Raw genomic sequence first — 19,998 nt, forward strand, 5'->3', positions numbered from 1 at the left:
GAGCACACAACCCCCCCTCGCCGCGGCCCCTTTCCCCGGGCGCGCGCGCGCGCGCGACCCGGGCGCCATGGCGGCGGCGGCGGCGGCGACCGACCAGCGGCCTGAGACCCTGGCGCCCGAGGAAGCTACGAGTCCGCCGCAGTGGGTACCGGTTCGGGCGGCGACCTCCCAAGGCGATGGCGAGGAAGACGCGCCCGTGCGGCCGCTGTGCAAGCCGCGGGGCATCTGTTCGCGCGCCTACTTCCTGGTGCTGATGGTGTTCGTGCACCTGTACCTGGGCAACGTGCTGGCGCTGCTGCTCTTCGTGCACTACAGCAACGGCGACGAGAGCTCCGACCCCGGGCCCCAGCGCAGAGCCCCAGCACCTCGGCCGGCGCCGACCTTGGGTCCCCTCACCCGGCTGGAGGGCATCAAGGTGAGGACAGCCTGTCCCCGCGCTGCGCCGCCGCATCTCAGGCACTGCCCGGGCCGAGCCCGACGGGGACAGTCGCTCCGTTCTGCATCCCCCCCCCAAAAAAAAACACTCCTTCGCCCCAGCAGTCTGTGCATGCATCACTCCGCGCTCGTCCCGCGCGCAGCGACCCACTTGCCGCCTGTCGCACCCTGGCACGGGGTGACTTTTCTTGAAGCAGTGAGGCCTGGCACCCTAGTTGCCCGCTGTGTGCTTTTTTTCCCCCTTACTTAGGTGGGGTACGAGCGTAAGGTCCAGCTGGTCACCGACAGAGATCACTTCATCCGAACCCTCAGCCTCAAGCCGCTGCTCTTCGGTAAGTCTGCTGGACACCCCTGGGAAGGACCTGGGGCTGCGGTTCTAACCCCCAGGCTCCCTTCGGAACACGTGTTTTCTATTTTGAAAAAAAAAATGTCTGTTTCCAAGTAGCCCCTTCTTTTCTCCATGCAGAGGATTATCCAAGTGGAAGCAGGACTCCCTTCTCCACCGAGGTGACCTTTTCACACTATACACCCTGTTGAGCATGTGACCCCAAAACAAGTGTTTTCACTCAAATTGGCTGGACAGTCCATGACCCAACTAATTGTATCACTTTCGAGAATGGGGGCGGGGAGGGTGGGAGACTGATAACCAGATGCCAAGTGACCTCAGGACCTCTGGGGTAAATCGCACTCCCAAAGCAGACCTGTGGTCTGAGAAGAATCAGGCAGACTAAATGTGTTTAAACCGAGGCCTGCAAGTCAGAGGCCTAGCTCTTGCTAGCAGTACTTAAGATTCTTTGGCGCATTGGCATGCCTTTAATCCCAGCACTCGGGAGGCAGAGGTAGGAGGATCACCTAGAGTTCCAGGCCACCCTGGGACTACATAGTGAATTCCAGGTCAGCCTGAGCCAGAGTGAGACCCTACCTCGAAAACCAAACAAACAGAAAAAAAGATTATCTGTAGGACTCTTATCTTTCACCCATTGTGAGCAGACCCACATTATAGCTTGGGCTTTTTTTATATATAATTTTTTTTGTTTTTATTTTTATTTATTTATTTGACAGTGACAGAGAGAGAAAGGCAGAGAGAGAGACAGAGAGAGAATGGGCGTGCCAGGGCCTTCAGCCACTGCAAGCGAACTTCAGATGCATGCGCCCCCCTGTGCATCTGGCTAACATGGGTCCTGGGGAATTGAGTCTCAAACGGGGGTCCTTAGGCTTCACAGGCAAGCGCTTAACCACTAAGCCATCTCTCCAGCCCTGGGCTTTTTTTGTTTGTTTGTTTGTTGTTTTTTGAGTTTCCAGGTAGGGTCTCACTCTATCTCAGACTAACCTGGAATTCACTATGTAGTCCCAAGGTGGCCTCAAACTCATGGTGATCTTCCTATCTCTGCCTCCCGAGTACTGAGTTTAAAGGCATGTGCCACCACACCCGGCTTTAGTTTGGGCTTTTAAGTTTCTTTCTCCTTTTCTCTTCTGTTCCCCTCCTTTTGTTGAAGCAGGGTCTCACTCTAGCTTAGGCTGACCTGCAACTTTGTAGCCCACACTGGCCTTGAATTCAGGGCAATCCAACTGCTGGGATTATAGGCATATGCAGCCAAAACTGGCTCCTGAATTTTTTATTACACAATAGGTTTTACATTATTTCATTTAATTCTTACATAAGTCCAATGGGCTCAGCTGGGCATGGTGGTGCACATCTTTAATCCCAACACTCGGGAGGCAGAAGTAGGAGGATCACCATGAGTATCACCATGAATTCGAGGCCACCCTGAAACTACATAGTGAATTCCAGGTCGGCCTGGGCTAGATCGAGACTCTACCACAAAAAAACAAAACAACAACAAAAACCCATTGGCACAGCAGAATTGGGGCAGGGGAGAATGAATATAAAAGTACAACCTGGGCTGGAGAAATGGCTTAGCAGTTAAGGGCTTGCCTGTGAAGCCTAAGGACCCCGGTTTGAGGCTCGATTCCCCAGGATCCACATTAGCCAGATGCACAAGGGAGTGCACGCGTCTGTAGTTCGTTTGCAATGGCTAGAAGCCCTGGCGCGCCCACTTTCTCTCTCTCTCTCTCTGCTTCTTTCTCTCTCTGTCTGTCGCTCTCAAATAAATTAAAAATGAACAAAAGAAAAATAAAAATAAAAGTACAACCTTAGCTGGGCATTATGGCACATGCCTTTAATCCCAGCACTCGGGTGGCAGAGGTAGGATCACCATGAGTTCAAGGCCATCCTGAGACTACATAGTGAATTCTAGGCCAACTTGGGCTAGAGTGAAGCCCTACCTTGAAAAAAAAATTTTAAAGCAAGACAAAAAAAGAGTACAACCTTTTTAATATCTTTTTGGTTGACAGAGAAAGAGGGAGAGAGAAAGAGAGAGAGAATGGGAACACCAGAGCCTCCAGCCACTGCAAATGAACTTCAGGCACGTGCACCCCCTTGTGCATCTGGCTAACATGAGTCCTGGGGAATTGAACCTGGGTCCTTTGGCTTTGTAGGCAAACACCTTAATTGCTAAGCCATTTCTCCAGCCTGAGCACAACTTTTTTATTTTTTTGAGGTAGGGTGATACATGATTGCTGAGGGGTAAGGTAGAATTTCACCAGGGGTATGAAGGTAGCCAGAGTGGAACTCCCTGAGAAAAATATTTGAACAAGAACCTGAAGGAAATCCAGGCATGGTGGCATGCAAGAGGCAGAGATAGGAGGATCGCCATGAGTTCAAGGGCACCCTGCAGGATATATGGGATCAAGCATGGTGGCTGTCAAGGAAGAGTGACCCAGTCCAAAGGTGTAATGGTCACCCGTGTCACTATGACAGCTTTGTAAATAGACACACTGTGAGGGTTGTGTTTTGTTCTTTTAAATTTCTTTATTTTTGTTTATTTATTAGAGAGAAAGAACCTTCGGCCACTGCAAATGAACTCCAGATGCATGCACCACCTTGTGCATCTGGCTTACCTGGGTCCTGGGTAATTGAACCTGGGTTCTTTGGCTTTGTAGGCAAGCAGTTGCTAAACCATCTCTCCATCACAAGGGTTATATTTTTTTCATTAACCTCCTGGATGTGTATATATCTAGTTCAAACACATGTTGGGTTAAGTGAGCCACAAGACGGCTTACAGTTTGTTCTATAAAGCAGAGAATGAAAAACCCAGATTCAAAGTCTATAGGAGTAAATTATAAGAAACAGATGAAATAAATTGGTTCTGATTAGACCATTAGATTGGTCCCTGTTTCTGCCAAAGGTTTCAAAGGGTCTGATTAAGACATGGGCAAAGCCGGGCGTGGTGGCGCACGCCTTTAATCCCAGCACTGGGGAGGCAGAGGTAGGAGGATCACCATGAGTTCGAAGCCACCCTGAGACTACAGAGTTAATTCCAGGTCAGCCTGGACCAGAGTGAGACCCTACCTCGAAAAACAAAAAAAAAAAATAAAAATAAAAAATAAAAAAGACATGGGCAGCTGGGTGTGGTGACACACACCTGTAATCCCAGCACTTGTGAGGCAGATATAAGAAGATCACTGTGAGTTTGAGGCCACCCTGAGGCCACATAGTAAATTCCAGGTCAGCCTGGGCTAGAGTGAGACCCTACCTTGAACCGTTTCCCCTCCAGGAAAAATACAAAGCAGAGTGTGGAGGGGGGCCACTGGACAGCTACAGCACCAGCTTTCCATCTGTGGTCCTCTTCCTCCAAAACCTTACAGTGCTTGCTCGTCAGTTTGTGGGAAATGTCTCAGGTTTTACCCTGAAAGCCCTGGGGCTTGCAGCTTAGTTAATGAGGAGAAGAGAAAGAAGAAGCCATCAGGTATCACAAGGCCAGTTGTAGCCAGGAGTGACACTTGTGACACAGAGGGCCAGCCTGGGCAACATGAGAAGCTTTTTTCCGAGGTAGGGTCTTTGGTCCAGGCTGACCTGGAATTCACTATGTCACCTCAGGGTGGCCTTGAACTCATAGAGATCCTCCTACCTCTGCCTTCCGAATGCTGGGATTAAAGGCGTGAACCAAGCCAGACACCACTCCAGAACCTGTTTTTTGTTTGTTTGTTTTGTTTTTTTAAGTTGAGTTGTGAGAGAGGGAAGCTACAGAGCTATGGAGGAGAGTGTTCAAAGGTGGGAAGTTCCATAGCACTGTGGCTTTGGATGATGAAAAAAGGGTGCCTTGGGATGGAGGGAAGGCTTAGTGGTTAAAGTGCTTGCCTGTGAAGCCTAAGGACCCAGGTTTAACTCCCTAGAACCCACGTAAGCCGGATGCACAAGGTGACACGTGTGCTCAAGGTGGCTCCTGCGTCTGGAGTTCGATTGCAGTGGCTAGAGGCCCTGGCATGCCAATTCTACCTTCCTCCCTCTCTCTCTCTGTCTCTCTCTCTCTCTCTTTCTCATAAAAAATAAAATAAAATAACTAAGAAGGGTGCCTGAGAACTGGAGAGATGGTTTAGTGGTTGAAGTGCTTGCCTGCAAAGCCTAAGGACACAGGTTCAATTCCCTAGTCCCCACGTAAAGCAGATGCACAAGGTGGTGCATGCATCTGGAGTTCATTTACAATGGCTGGAGGCTCTGGCATGCCTATCCCCCACCACCAAACGGCTCTTTTTCTCTCTCTTTCAAAATAATTGATTTTCCTGGGAGTGGTGGTGTATGCCTTTATTCCCAGCACTCTCGGGGGGCAGAGGTAGGAGGATCACCATGAGTTTGAGGTCACCCTGAGATTACATGGTGAATTCCAGGTCAGCCTGGGCTAGAGTGAGACCCTACCTTGAAACCCCTCCCCTGCAAAAAAATAATTTTTTTTTTTTTTAAAGTAGGGAGAAGAGTGCTTCATCCCAGGTAGGAACAGTATGTGACTGTCTCCCGGTTAGTGGCCTGCTCTTTGTCCATTTGTCTGCTGTACACATCATCCTAAAGAGGCAGGCAGAGCCCAGCAGGACACGTGGGACTCCTGCAAGCTCTGCCTGCTCTGCCCTGTGGTTCTTGGCTCCAAAGTTGTGACCTGCCAGCTTCTTAGAACCATGATGCCAGGTTGAATGGATGAGTGCTGAAGATGTAAGCTGGGGCTGTACCCCAGGTGACCCCGTCTCTGTGGAAGGACACTGTACCACCGCAGGGTGTCCTTTCCTTACAGTGCCCTCTTTTTTTTTTTTTTTTGGTTTTTAGAGGTAGGGTCTCACTCTAGCTCAGGCTGACCTGGAATTCATTCTGCATTCTCAGGGTGGCCTTGAGCTCACAGTGATCCTCCTACCTCTGTCTCCCGAGTGCTGGGATTAAAGGCGTGCGCCACCACGCCCAGCTTCTATTTCTTTTTAATATTGTAATTTGCAAGCAGAGAGGGATAGAGACAGGAGACACCGATAAAATGGACACACTAGGGCCTCCAGCCACTGCAGATGAACTCCAGATGCGTGCACCTCTTTGTGTGTCTGGCTTTGTGTGGGTACTGGGGAATCGAACCTGGGTCCTTAGGCTTTGTAGGCAAGCTCCTTAACTGCTGAGCTATTTTTCGAGCTCTGTTTTTTTTTTTTACTTTTTAATTTAATTTTATTATTTGTGTGTGGGTGTATGTATGCATGCACACACAGGTGTGGAGGTTGGAGGAAACCTGAGTGGGTCTTGTCTGTCTACCTCACTTGAGGTAGCATTTCTTGTGGATTCTCACTGCTATTCTCTGCTGCCCTTGTCACCAGCTTCTGGGGAATTCCCAGTCTCTGCCTCCCATTTTACCATCAGCAAGCTAGGATTACACGAGCCCACCACAGCTTCTGGGATTTTTCTTTTTCTTTTTTCTTTTTTTTTTTTTTTTGGCCTTGAGAAAAAAACAGCCCAAAACAATGACAACAAGTATTGTAAAAAAAAAATTTTTACTTTTATTGATTTATTTGACAGAGAGAAAGGGAGGGAGAGAGAGAGAGAATGGGCATGCCAGGGTCTTTAGCCACTGCAAACCAACTCCAGACACATGTGCCACCTTGTGCATCTGGCTAATGTGGGTCCTGGGGAATTGAACCTGGGTCCTTTGGCTTTGCAGGCAAATGCCTTAACTGCTAAGTCATCCCTCCAGCCCAAAATTTTAAAAATATTTATTTATTTGTCAAAGAAAGAAAGAGGGAGTGAGGGAGAGAGAGAGAGAGAGAGAGAGAGAGAGAGAGAATGAGCATACGGGGGCCTCCAGCTGTTGCAAATGAACTCCAGACGTGTGCACCCTTTGTGCATCTGGCTAATGTGGGTCCTGGGGAATTGAATCTGGGTCCTTTGGCTTTGTAGGCAAATGTCTTAACCACTAAGCCCATAAAATAAATCATAGTGCTGAGCTCTTGACAGCCTATTTTCTTTTTTTTTTTTTTTTTTTTTTTTTTTTTTGGTTTTTCGAGGTAGGGTCTCACTCTGGTCCAGGCTGACCTGGAATTAACTCTGTAGTCTCAGGGTGGCCTTGAACTCATGGCGATCCTCCTACCTCTGCCTCCCAAGTGCTGGGATTAAAGGCGTGCGCCACCACGCCCGGCTCTTGACAGCCTATTTTCTGCTTTGATAATTTTTTTTTTTTTTTTTTAATGAGAAAGAGCAAGGGAGGGGGTTGGAGAGAATTGGCACACCAGAGCCTGCAGCCACTCTAATTAAACTTCAGAAGCGTGTGCCACCTTGTGTGCATGTGTGGCCTTGCACTTGCGTCACTTTTGTGTGTCTGGCTTATGTGGTACCTGGAGAGCCAAGCATGATTCCTTAGGCTTCACAGGCATCTCGCCAGCCCTACTTTGATAACTTAAAAATAAAGTTGTTGTTTTATTTTATTTATTTATTTATTTTCAAGGTAGGGTCTCATGTTAGTCCAGGCTGACCTGGTATTCACTCTGTAGTCTCAGGGTGGCCTCGAACTCATGGTAATTCTCTTACCTCTGCCTCCCAAGTGCTGGGATCAAAGGCATGTGCCACCATGCTGGGCTTATGTTTTTTAAATATTTAATTTTTTTTCAAGTATAGAGAGAGATAGAAGAGAAGCAGGCAGACAGAATGGGCATACTGTGGCTCCTCCTACTTCTTTTTTTTTTTTAAATATTTTATTTATTTATTTGAGAGCGACAGAGACAGAGAGAAAGCTAGATAGAGGGAGGGAGAGAGAGAATGGGCGCACCAGGGCTTCCAGCCTCTGCAAACGAACTCCAGACGCGTGCGCCCCCTTGTGCATCTGGCTAACGTGGGACCTGGGGAACCGAGCCTCGAACCGGGGTCCTTAGGCTTCACAGGCGAGCGCTTAACCGCTAAGCCATCTCTCCAGCCCCTCCTCCTACTTCTTGAGTGCTGGGATTATAAGCCTGTGCCACTACATGTGAGCTCTTTTTGCCTTTCTTTCCTTCCTTCTTTCTTTGTTTCCTTCTTTCCTTCTTTCTTTCCTTCCTTCCTCCCTCCCTCCTTCCTTCCTTCCTTCCTTCCTTCCTTCCTTCCTTCCTTCCTTCCTTCTTTTCTCTTCTCTTCTCTTCTCTTCTCTTCTCTTCTCTTCTCTTCTCTTCTCTTCTTTTCTTTTCTTTTCTTTCCTTTTCTTTTTTGGTTTTTCAAGGTAGGGTTTCAGTGTAGCTCAGGCTGGAAATTCACCATGTAGTCTCAAGGTTGCCTCAAACTCATGGTGATCCTCCTACCTCTGCCTGCTGAGTGCTGGGGTTAACAGTGTGCGCCACTGTGCCTGGCTCTTAAATCTTTTTTTTTTTTTTTAATTTACTTATTTATTATTTGAGAGAGAGAGAGAGAGAGAAAGAATGGGAGCACCAGGGACTCCAGCCACTGCAAACGAACTCCAGACATATGCCATCATGTGCATCTGGCTTACATGGGTACTAGGGAATTGAATCTGGGTCCTTAGGCTTCGCAGGCAAGCACTTTAACTGCTAAGCCATCTCTCCAGCCCTGTTGTTTTGTTTTAATTTTTAATTTTTTTTTTTAATTTGAGAGAGAGGGGAGAGGAAGATAGAGAATGAGGGCACACCAGGGTCTCCTGCTACTGCAAATGAACTCTAGATGCATGTGCCACCTTGTGTATCTGGCTTTATGTGGTTACTGGGGAGTTGAACCTGGGCCATCAGGCTTTGCAAGCAAGTGCTGAACCATCTTTCCATCCTTTTTTTATTGTTGCTGTTTTTTGAGAGTGTCAGAGAGAGAAAGAGGCAGAGAGAGAGAAAGAGAGAATGGGTACACCAGGGCCTCCAGCCACTGCAAATGAACTCCAGATGCATGTGCCATCTTGTGCATCTGGCTTACATGGGTCTTGGGGAATCAAGCCTTGAACCATGGTCCTTAGGCTTCACAGGCAAGCGCTTAACCACAAAACCATCTCTACAGCACCCCTGTTTTTTGTTTAAACTATGTTATTTATGAGAGAGAGAGTGAGAATGGGTACACCAGTGCCTCTAACCACTGCAAAAAACTCCAGATGCATGCGCCACCTTGCGCATTTACGTGTGTATTAGGGAATCAATCCTGGGTCCTTTGTCTTTGCTGGAAAGTGCTTTAACAACTAAGCCATTTCTCCAGCATCCCCACCCCACCTTCTCTTCTTTTGTTTTCTTGAGGTAGGTCTGCTCTATCCAAGGCTGACTTGGAATTCACTTTCAAACTCCTCCTACCTCAGCCTCCTGAGTGCTGGGATTAAAGGCATGAACCACCATGCCTGGCTGTTTTTAGTCTCTTTTTTTTTTTCAAGGTAGGATTTCACTGTAACCCAGGCTGACCTGGAATTCGCTATGTAGTCTTAGGGTGGCCTCAAACTCACAGCAATCCTTCTACCTCTGCCTCCCAAGTGCTGGGATTAAATGCGTGCTCCACCACACCTGGCTTTTTTTTTTTAAATTTTATTTATTTATTTATTTGAGAGCGACAGACACAGAGAGAAAGACAGATAGAGAGAGAGAGAGAGAGAGAATGGGCACGCCAGGGCTTCCAGACTCTGCAAACGAACTCCAGACACGTGCGCCCCCTTATATATCTGGTTAACGTGGGACCTGCGGAACCGAGCCTCGAACCGGGGTCCATAGGCTTCACAGGCGAGTGCTTAACTGCTAAGCCATCTCTCCAGCCCTTTTTTTTTTTTTTTAGTCTTTTTGAGACAGGATCTTGCTTTGTAGCCAGAGTTGTCTGGGCTGGCCTGGTATTTTGTCTGTTTTGCTCAAATTGGCCTCAACCTCATCATCCTCTGGCTTCAGCCTTCTGAGCGCTGAAATCACAAGTACATATGCCCCGGCCTGTTATCTCCCTTTTTCTGATACTGGCGATGGTGCCACCTTTACACAGCAGATTTCAGTGACCCCAGCTTCAGGCACAGCTGAAGTTACCAACCGGTGTCTATCTTACATCTTCCCTCTCAACATCCAGGTCCTTGAAGGCATTAGTTCCATATTCAACACTTCTAGTCTTGGATCCAAGGCAGTTTCTCAGGGCCAGAATATGTACCGTTTCAGCAGCAGAGTCTGACCTTCATTGTGGAATATGATCAGCGGAGTCCAGTGACGAGTTGGGCCTCTGGGAGGGTCTCCATTCAGCCCCTTCCCTGGGCTAACTACAATAAGCCCCCTTGTCTGCCCTGCCGTCAGGCTCCCCGAGATGCCACTGTCCTCCACAGAATTTTTGGTTTGCGATAGAGTTTCATGTAGCTCAGAAACTCACCATATAGTTGAGGATGACCTTGAACTTTGTAAAATAATTCATTATTTAGCTCTAGTCAAACAGAGCATCTGGGTGGCCTTCTTCCGTGTATCATTTGTGACTCATAATGGATGTATAAACAGTGCTACACACTGAGGGGCTTCCAAAGTTACTGGTGCGGAACATTCTGGGACCTCTTAGGGTGAGCTCGCAAGTCACGGTCCCTGGTGTGCAGCACTGGGAGAAGCACGTGTGAGGGTGTCGGTCTTCCTGCAAACTCACCCCCTTTTAGTTTTTGTGACAGGGTCTCACTGTAGCTCAGGCTGGCCCGAAATTTCCACTCTGTAGCCCCTGCTAGCCTGCAGTTTACACCAGTCCTCCTACCTGAATGCTGGGGTTATAGGTGTGCACCACCACCACACCCAGCTCCCCTCACCTTTTTACTTACTTATTTATTTATTTATTTGAGAGAGAGAGAGAAAGAATGGACATGCCAGCCACTGCAAATGAACTCCAGACACATGTGCCACCTTGTGCATCTGGCTTACATGGGTCCTGGAGAATCGAACCTGGGTCCTCTGGCTTTGCAGTCAAGTGCCTTAACCACTAAGCCATCTCTCCATCTCTTTAGCAATCCCCCTCACCTTTTAAAATCCTTTTTTTTTTTTGTTTTGTTTTTTCAAGATAGAGTCTCACTCTAGCCCAGGCTGACCCGGAATTCACTATGTAGTCTCAGGCTGGCCTCAAACTTTCAGTGACCCTCCTACCTCTGTCTCCCAAGTGCTAGGATTGAAGGCGTGCACCACCAAGCCTGGCTTTAAAATCCTTTTTGATAATAACTTTTTAATTTACTTTATTTTTTATTTATTTGTGAGAGAGAGAAAGAGGCAGAGAGAGAGGGAGAGAATGGGCATGCCAGTGCCTCTGGCTGCTGCAAACAAACTCCAGATATATGTACCACCTTGTGCATCTGGTTTACATGGGTCCTGGGGAATCGAACCTGGGTGTTTTTTGGCTTTGCAGGCAAGCGCCTTAACCTCTAAGCCATCTCTCCAGCCCCTTAAAATCCTTTTTGAGACAGCTGCCTGCTTTAGATTATCCTTGCCTGTCTGAGTTCAGTTTACTTGACCCCTCTTGGGAGTGATTTGAAAGTGGTGGGAGCTGTGTGGGAACCTGCCAGGGCCATGTGGGTGCTCTGGGTGGGAGTCCTTGGCCCCACTACGACACAAAGACTATGGCCCTTGGCGAAGCATCTGCTGTAGAAGATGTTTGACTAGGCTATCTGATGGGCATGCAGCTGTCCTGCAAAGCTGTGTGACCTGGGTAAATGACAAGGTGGGGGAACTAGTCAGGGTAATCAGCTGGAGCCTCTCATGCTCATAGCACTGCTGTGTGGCAAGGAATGCTCTTGGGGTTGCTGGGCAACAACACATTGGTCACCTAGCAACAACCCTGAAGCCTGGCTTTCTGCTTGAGCCACATCTCCTACCTCAGCTCTGCCCCCCCACTTATCTCCTGCTCCTCCCCCTAAGCCTGGCTTCTTCCCAGTTTTCCAGTGCACCTCCCCCTCCTGCTCCCTGGCCATCAGACATCTGGAGAGGGCTCTACAGCCTGGATCTTCACTCTGACCCCAAAGAAAGAATGCAGAGCCCTCCCCCTGAAAGTCCTTCAGGTCACCTTAGTCTCTGGCCAGGGCTGGTGTTTATGCAGAGCACTGGAGTTGACTGGAGGCCCGGATCACCTATTCTCATTCTCTCTCTGCCTCTTCCTCTCTTTCTCTCAAATAAATAAAATATAAAAAATGCACCTGGGCGTGGTGGTGCACGCCTTTAATTCCAGCACTTGGGGAGGCAGTGGTAGGTAGATCACCAAGAGTTCGAGGCCATCCTGAGATTACACAGTGAATTCCAGGTCAGCCTGGGCTAGAGTGAGACCCTACCTCGAAAAACCAGAAAAAAAAAAAAAAAAAAAGAAAGCTCCCTTGCTGGGCATGGTGGCACACACCTTTAATCCCAACATTCAGGAGGCAGAGGTAAGAAAATCACCATGAGTTCCAGGCCAGTAGTGAATTACAGGTCTGCCTGGGCTACAGTGAGATCCTACCTCAAACAAACAAAGAAAAAAATCCTCCCAAGGGCTGGATGAATGATTCAGTGGTTAAGGCACTTGCCTGCAAAGCCTAAGGACCCAGGTTCAATTCCCCAGTACCCACATAAAACCAGATACACTAGATGGTGCATGCGTTTGGAGTATGTTTGCAATGGCTAAAGGCCCTGGTGTACCCATTCCTAAAATAATCTATCTGTCTGTCTCTCTCTCTCTCAAATAAGTAACTAAGAATTTAAAAAATGCTCCCAAGTCAGGTGTGGTGGTGCATGCCTTCAGTCTGAGGACTCGCTGAAGCAGAAGGATTGCGATGAGTTCCAGTTCATCTAGAGACCCTGCCTTAAAAAAAAAAAAAATGCTGCCAGGCGTGGTGTTGCACGCCTTTAATCCCAGTAGAGGTAGGAGGATTGCTGAGAGTTCGAGGCCACCCTGAGAATACAGAGTGAATTCCAGGTCAGCCTGGGCTAGAGTGAGACCTGACCTTAAAAAAATAAAATCTCCCATCCTTGCTTTGAGAGGTCACTTTTCTTCCTCTTAGCAGTGACCGTCATGTCATTCTGGACCAGAGTATGACTGTGAGAAAAGCACTCCACAGGAGGCAGTGTGGCCTTTCATCAGTTTATCTGTGGTCTCCTTAACCCCTAAAGAAACCCTCTTCCTAGAAACAGGGAAGGAGACAGGATCCAGGCTTCTGCCCTGGTAGCATCTGGACCACAAAGATGTGGGGTCCCCAGGTATGAGGCTCACAGTCCAGCTGTGATGAAGCTCCCCAGGCCAGGCCTCCAGGCTCGGGGGCTTAGAGGTATGGGATGGTATTGAATGATTCCTACTGACATTCTAGCACTGGGCAACTCAGCCTTGGCTGGAGGTCAAGCCCTTAAATGGCCTAAAAGGAAAAGGAAGTCAGGCTAGAGAGATGGCTTAGGGGTTATGGAACTTGCCTACGAAGCCTAAGGACCCAGATTCCATTCCTCAGATACATGTAAGCCAGATACACAAGGTGACACATGCATCTGGAGTTCATTTGCAGTGGCTGGAAGCCCTGATATGCCAGTCTCTCTCTCTCAAATAAATAAGTAAAATATTTTCTAAAAAGAAAGGCGGGGGGGCTGGAGAGATGGCTCAGTGGTTAAGGTGTTTGCCTGCAAAGTCAAAGGACCCAGGTTCGATTCCCCAGGATCCACCAAAGCCAAATGCACAGGGTGGCGTAAGTGTCTGGAGTTTGATTGCAGTGGCTGAAGGCCCTGGCTTGCCCATTTTCTCTCTCTCCCCCTGTGTATTTCTCAAATAAATAAATGATAAAATATTTTAAAAAAGAAAAGAAAAAGGAATTCAGGTTTTGGCTATGCAGGACCACAGTGAGGTGAGTCAGCCCATATCTAGCCTATAAGACCTCCTTGGAAAATGTGGCATCACTGAGAGCGGCTGAAAACTTCCTCATCACAAATACTGGCCAAGCCTTGCAGGACAACTCAGCTTTAACGTAGAGTCCAGAGCAGGTGTACATGGGGGTGTAAGGCCCTCCAGCACTGGTGACCACCAGGGGACCAAGAATAGCTGAGAGATCCTGCAGTGGGAGAGGTAGTGGTTGCCGGCCTCATCCACCCCCCTCTTCTGACAGAAATCCCGGGCTTCCTGAGTGACGAGGAATGCCGGCTCATCATCCACCTGGCCCAGATGAAGGGGTTGCAGCGCAGCCAAATCTTGCCCACTGAAGAGTACGAGGAAGCAATGAGCACGATGCAGGTCAGCCAGCTGGACCTTTTCCGGTTGCTGGACCAGAACCGTGATGGTCGCCTGCAGCTCCGAGAGGTTGGGATCCTGGGGCCTGAGTAGGTACAGGGGGGAAGTGCCTAAGTTACCTTTCCGGTTGGTTGCCATCCTACTTGTCTAGCTCAACCCTAACCCCCTACAGTCAGATGCCAGCCCAGGCCCTCATGGGCCCAGAGCTGCCCTTTCTTCTCTGGAGAGCCCCTTGCTACCCTGAAAACTCCAGACAGTAATGGTAGAATCCCCCTGAGGGAGTGGAATCTTCCTTCCTTTTTTTTTTCCTTTTTTTAGGTAGGGTTTCACTCTAGCCCAGGCTGACCTTGAACTCTCCATGATCCTTCTACCTCTGCCTCCCCAAGTGCTGGGATTTTAAAGGTGTGCGCCACCGTGCCTGGCTTTCTCCTGACTTCGAGCTGTGTACCTACCATGCTGCTGTATTTGGGGCCATACAGAATTCATGGTGTGGGCTGGGGAGGTGGCTCAGTGGTTAAAGGACCTTGCTTACAGAACTCACAGTACTAGCAGCCTGCACCTCTCTTTCATGCCCTTCACACCTAGGCCTCAGAGAGAAATCTGGCAGGGTGACAGTTCACGTCTCACATTGAGCATCTTGCTGAACTTGCTTTTTTTTTGGGGGGTGGGCAGGGTCGAGGTAGTGTCTCACAATAGGTCAGGCTGACCTAGAATTCAGTATGTATTCTCAAGGTAGCCTTGAACTCATGGCAGTCCTACCTCTGCCTCCCAAATGCTGGGACTAAAGGCGTGTGCCACCACACCTGGCTTTATTTATTTATTTACTTATTTATTTGAGAGAGAGAGAGAGAGCGAGAACAAACTCCAGATGCATACGCCACCTTGTGCATCTGGCTTCTGTGGGTCCTGGAGAATTGAATCGGGATCCTTTGGCTTTGCAGGCAAACGCCTTAACCACCAAGCCATCTCTCCAGCCCTTTTTTAAAAAAATACTTTATTATTATTTTTTTATTTGAGAGAGAGAGAGGCAGGTAGGGAAAGCATGGGTGCATCAGGGCCTCCATCTACTGCAAACTCCAGATGCATGCATCACCATGTGCCCCTGGCTTACGTGGGTACTGTAGACTTGAACCTGGGTTCTTAGGCTTCACAGGCAAGCGCCTTAACCGCTAAGCCATCTCCCCAGTCCCTGGGCCTCTCTTTTGACCCTCATTTCAGCCCAGGAACCCCAGGCTCAGTCCTCATCCATGCCCTGTCACTGGGACTCTTGGCTGCACAAGAACTGTGCTGTGTGTGTGTTTGACCACTGGGAGTGCCCCCACCCTGAAGGACCCTCTTATGGTTTAGGTCCTGGCCCAGACTCGCCTGGGAAGTGGACGGTGGATGACTCCAGAGAACATTCAAGAGATGTACTCTGCGATCAAGGCAGACCCGGATGGTGATGGTGAGCTCACACCCCTCCCAGCTGCGTGTGTGTGTGTGTGTGTGTGTGTGTGTGTGTGTGTGTGAGCCACCCCTCCTCCCGTGTGCACCGCCTGAAAGCACAGCAGGCAGCTTCTAGGCTCAGCTCTCCTAGCAGCCAGAGATGAGGCGAGAAGCCAGCTGTGCCCTTCACTCGTGGCAAGCAGGCAGGAAGGCAGACCCTCCCACCCCCGTTCTTCTTGGAGACAGAGTCTATGGCACAACTCCTGAAGATGCTTTAGACCTCATCAGCCAGTGTAGCGAGTGTAGAGGGGAGAAGTTGGTGGGCACCTACAGCTGGAGGACTGTCGTGGTGCTGCTCCCTTGCCGCCCCGGGCACACAGCTGATGTCAAGCTTACAGTCCTTAAATGTCCCCCATGCTTAGAGGAATTTGGACCAAATGATGGAAGCTGTCTCCTTGGGTCATTAGGGCAACGTGGAGGAAAGCAGCGTAGTACTAGCTATTCTTCCAGAATCCATGAAGAGTAGAGCCGCTCCCTAGTGGTTTGGGCAGGAAGGAGAAAATGTGTTCTTCTAGGAGGTGCGGGAGGGGGCGGGACTTCTTTGCTGAGGCCGGCTGGTAACCCAGCAGGAAGAGCTGGGCAAGTGGATCCTACCCAGGCTGCGATTTGAACGCCCGCACAAGGGCATCTCTGGGGACTGACTGGCCCTGTTTTCACCCTACAGTGTGGAAGGCCCTAGAGGAGATCTGGCTCTGGATGCTCTCTCCTCACCTGCCCTTTACAGGTTGGAGTGTGACTACCACAGTCCTCCAGGGCAGGCCACAGAGCCTAGGGCCCTGCCCCATGGCTCATGCTTCCTTCGGAGACCCCGCTCTGGCACTCTAATAGGGGTTGGGCTGCTTCCTTTTCGGGACCAAATCAAAGCTTAAACAGAAAACAAACTTCTCTGGGTCTTCCTTTAGGGCCCGGTGTGACAGAAACCAGGTTCATCTGACCCAAGAGCCCAGGTGGGGACAAGTGCACATGGCCCCCCAGTGCCTGAGGCCAGGGGCTGCTGCTGCCTTTGGGGTAGGTAGGGAGGCGCTGCCTGCTGCTGTGGTCTCCCCACATGGGCCTGGCAGGCACTGACGGCGCATGCCTTGCGCAGGAGTGCTGAGTCTGCAGGAGTTTTCCAACATGGACCTCCGAGACTTCCATAAGTACATGAGGAGCCATAAGGCGGAGTCCAGTGAGCTGGTGCGGAACAGCCACCACACATGGCTCTATCAGGGTGAGGGTGCCCATCACGTCATGCGTGCCATCCGCCAGAGGTGAGCACCCTGGGGACCCCCTCTTTGGGGCAGGGCCTCCACAGACGTCCTTAGCCAGGGCTGTGGGGATGCAACAAGGGATGGAAGGGATAAGGCAGTTCCAGTGCAACCAGAAAGAGGGACCCCCAATTAGAAAAGACAAATTAGCCCTAGTTGTGGGCACATAATTGTTCTCAGTTAGGGAAATGAAACCTTATTTTTGCCTACAGGATAAGCCATCAGGGGTTTTAGAAGCCAGGAGTGGTGGCTCACACCTGTTAATATCAAGCAGTTGGAAGACTCAGGCAGGATTGCTTCAAGTCTGTATGTATGTAGCTAATACTACCCAGTGAATTCCAGGCTAGCCTGGGTTGCTGAGGGAGACCTTGTATGTTAAAAACAGACAGAGAGAAAGAGAGACCCCAAGCATGGTGGCACACATCTGTAATCTCCTTGGGAGGTAGAGGCACGAAGATCAGAAGTATCCTCAGTTACATAATGAGTTCAAGGCCAGCCTGGGACTACAGGAATGAGACCCAGTCTCAAAAAAAAAGCCAGTAAGAAAAACTAAACAAAGACCCCAAATGGGATTTTAGCTAAACAACTTCCTTCTAGAGGGGAGGGTCTCAGCTCTCCCCTTGACAGTTGAAGTCTCATTTTCCCCACTCCTCGAGTCCATGTGTCTCACATCCTGGGGATAGATCGCACCCTTCCTGCTCTTAGGAGGCCAGACTAAGCTGTCACACAGGGTTCCCAGGGAAGGTGAGCAAGGGTACAGCCTGTGGCAGGTCCTGGATCCAGCTGGGTCAGCTGCTCTTAGGCCATTTCGGTCCGCGGAGCTCCACAGCTGAACGTCTCCTGCTCTCCAGGGTGCTGCGCCTCACGCGCCTGTCCCCGGAGATCGTGGCGCTCAGTGAGCCACTGCAGGTTGTGCGATATGGTGAGGGAGGCCACTACCATGCCCACGTGGACAGCGGGCCTGTGTACCCGGAGACCATCTGCTCCCATACCAAGCTGGTAGCCAACGAATCGGTGCCCTTCGAGACTTCCTGTCGGCAAGTACCTCCTACCTGGGGGCTGGCTGCCACTCCCAGACCAGGTTCTCCCATAGCACAGGGCACAGCCTGGCAGGCTTCTAGGAGCACACTGAGCCATCTTGGTCAAGGATGTCCCTGCTTCTCCCCCAAGTCTCTGTCACTGTTAGCGGAATGGCAGGAAAGAGGTGGCAACCGGCCATTATGTGTACTCAAGTCAAAACAGACAGGGATTCCCACAGACGCTGAACTGTGTCCCAGAGCTCCGAAGCAAGGAGCGAGGCTGGGCCCCCGAGCCTTCTGCCCTTCCCCCTCAGGCATTAACCGACTCCTCTGCTGCTAGTCTCAGCCTTGCTTACTAAGTTATGTCTTCTTCCCTGCACAAAGTTTGATCTCTCCTCTTCATGTGGCTGTCCTAGCTCAGTACCCTCCAAGGAGACTTTCTGCATGATTTCCCAACTTCTACAAGTTTACCTTTCCCAATTAGGCCCTTGGTCAAGGTCATATAATTGAGCGAAGTGCACCTGTGATCTTGACCACACACACACACACACACACACACACACACACACTGAAACACAGGAAGAGACAGGGTTTGGGGGAAGGAAGGAAGGAAGGAAGGAAGGGAGGAAGGAAGGAAGGAAGGAAGGAAGGACGGACTGGAAAGACACATCCCGGTCATCCCAGTCTGACTCTCTGGCCCCTGGGAATTTTGTCCTGCCCACAAATGGGAACATCTACAGTTGGGGATCTGCTCAGCAGCCCCCCTGCCTTACAGCTACATGACAGTGCTGTTTTATTTGAACAACGTCACCGGTGGGGGCGAGACTGTCTTCCCTGTAGCAGACAACAGAACCTACGATGAAATGGTAAGGGCCTATGGGCTATTGTTCTTGTGGGCTTGCAGGGCCTTGGGCAAGTGTAGTTACACACCCCTCCAGAACTTGGGGATGTGGGCCCAAGTGACCCCCTGGGCACATCTGCCCACCCACATAGTGCACATAAGTGTGAAAACCCCATCACTTTGTTGCCCACAGAGCCTGATTCAGGATGACGTTGATCTACGGGACACTCGAAGGCACTGTGACAAGGGGAACCTGCGTGTCAAGCCCCGGCAAGGGACTGCAGTCTTCTGGTACAATTACCTGCCTGATGGGCAAGGTGAGGCTTGGGACCATGCAGTTTTCTCTTACTATCCCGTCTGCCACCCAAGAATGCTGTTTCTGGCTGCCTTCCAGATAGTCTTCTGGCCCTGATGCCTCCCAAACATCATCTTTTAAATTCTTTATTTATTTACTTACTTAAGAGAGAGATAGAGAATGGGCATGCCAGGGCCTGTAGTCACTGCAAATGAACTCCAGACACACGCACCACCTTGTGCACCTAACTTATGTGGGTACTGGGGAATTGAACTAGGGTCCTTAGCCTTCCCAGGCAAGTGCCTTAACCACTAAGCCCTCTCTCCAGCCCCAAACACCATCTTTTAGTGATTTCAATAGGTCACCAGACCACGTGGGCAGCTTCTTAGGTACTCTCCACTCATCTTTCTGACGATCCAGCCTTCCTGTTCTCTGAGGCTGGAGGCATGTCTTCCCAGCCCTGGGCAGGCTCAGCAGCAAGAAAGCTGGTTTCAGAGAACCAGTGTGTTGACCAGGCATTAGTGGGTGAGGACGATTTGAGTGGGTTGGTTGCTACCCGAAGTGTGCACAGCTGGGCCCACCCTTGCTGTGTGCTCTTGGTCCAAGGGCAAGCTCGGGCTAGCTCTGCGCAGGGCCCCCGCACGCCACACTCGTCCACTGCTTACACCGCCTTCCTCCTCTTAGGTTGGGTGGGTGAAGTGGACGACTACTCGTTGCACGGGGGATGCCTGGTCACACGCGGCACCAAATGGATCGCCAACAACTGGATCAACGTGGACCCTAGCCGGGCACGGCAAGCCCTGTTCCAGCAGGAGATGGCCCGCCTGGCCCAGGAAGGTGGCGCCGACTCGCAGCCCGAGTGGGCCTTGGACCGGGCCTACCGTGATGCGCGCGTGGAACTGTGAGGGGGGGAGGGGACGGTCAGCTTCGAGTGGGCAGCTGTCCAGCGTCGTCGTCGTCGTCGGGCCCCTGCTGGCTCTTGTCTTACTGCAGACTAAAAGTTCTACCCCTGCCTGCAGCCGCGACTCCGGGCGCGGTTCCTATATTCACGTTATTTATTGTGTGCACAGCCCCCATGCTGCTCGGTCAAATAAAACCGCAGGGCTTCGAGCCAAGGGGCCCCCAAGCTCCCCGTCGGCGTTGGGGGAGGGTACTCCGCTCCCCCCACCTCCACCGCAGGGATCACGTGAGGGGCGGGCGAGCAT

At 50.4% G+C, this 19,998-nt stretch overlaps 1 protein-coding gene across 1 annotated transcript; it reads left to right on the forward strand.

Moving 5' to 3' along the window:
• Nucleotides 1-67: 67 nt before the first annotated feature.
• Nucleotides 68-19,903, forward strand: P4htm (prolyl 4-hydroxylase, transmembrane). The gene is made up of 9 exons (XM_004664213.3): nucleotides 68-415; nucleotides 686-767; nucleotides 13,785-13,975; nucleotides 15,254-15,350; nucleotides 16,479-16,641; nucleotides 17,490-17,675; nucleotides 18,433-18,523; nucleotides 18,692-18,815; nucleotides 19,478-19,903. Exons 1-9 carry the CDS (start codon nucleotides 68-70, stop codon nucleotides 19,696-19,698), a joined length of 1,503 nt encoding a protein of 500 aa, XP_004664270.2. The 3' UTR covers nucleotides 19,699-19,903.
• The last annotated feature ends 95 nt before the right edge of the window (nucleotides 19,904-19,998 follow it).

This window comes from Jaculus jaculus, chromosome 17, assembly GCF_020740685.1.
Source record: "Jaculus jaculus isolate mJacJac1 chromosome 17, mJacJac1.mat.Y.cur, whole genome shotgun sequence".
Taxonomy (NCBI): Eukaryota; Metazoa; Chordata; class Mammalia; order Rodentia; family Dipodidae; genus Jaculus; species Jaculus jaculus.

Excerpts from the sequence above, each read along its gene's own strand:
- P4htm (XM_004664213.3), top strand. The coding sequence starts at position 68 with ATGGCGGCGGCGGCGGCGGCGACCGACCAGCGGCCTGAGACCCTGGCG. Across the intron at positions 768-13,784 it reads CCTCAAGCCGCTGCTCTTCG|AAATCCCGGGCTTCCTGAGT; the intron begins GTAAGTCTGCTG and ends CTCTTCTGACAG. Across the intron at positions 17,676-18,432 it reads CCCTTCGAGACTTCCTGTCG|CTACATGACAGTGCTGTTTT; the intron begins GCAAGTACCTCC and ends CCTGCCTTACAG.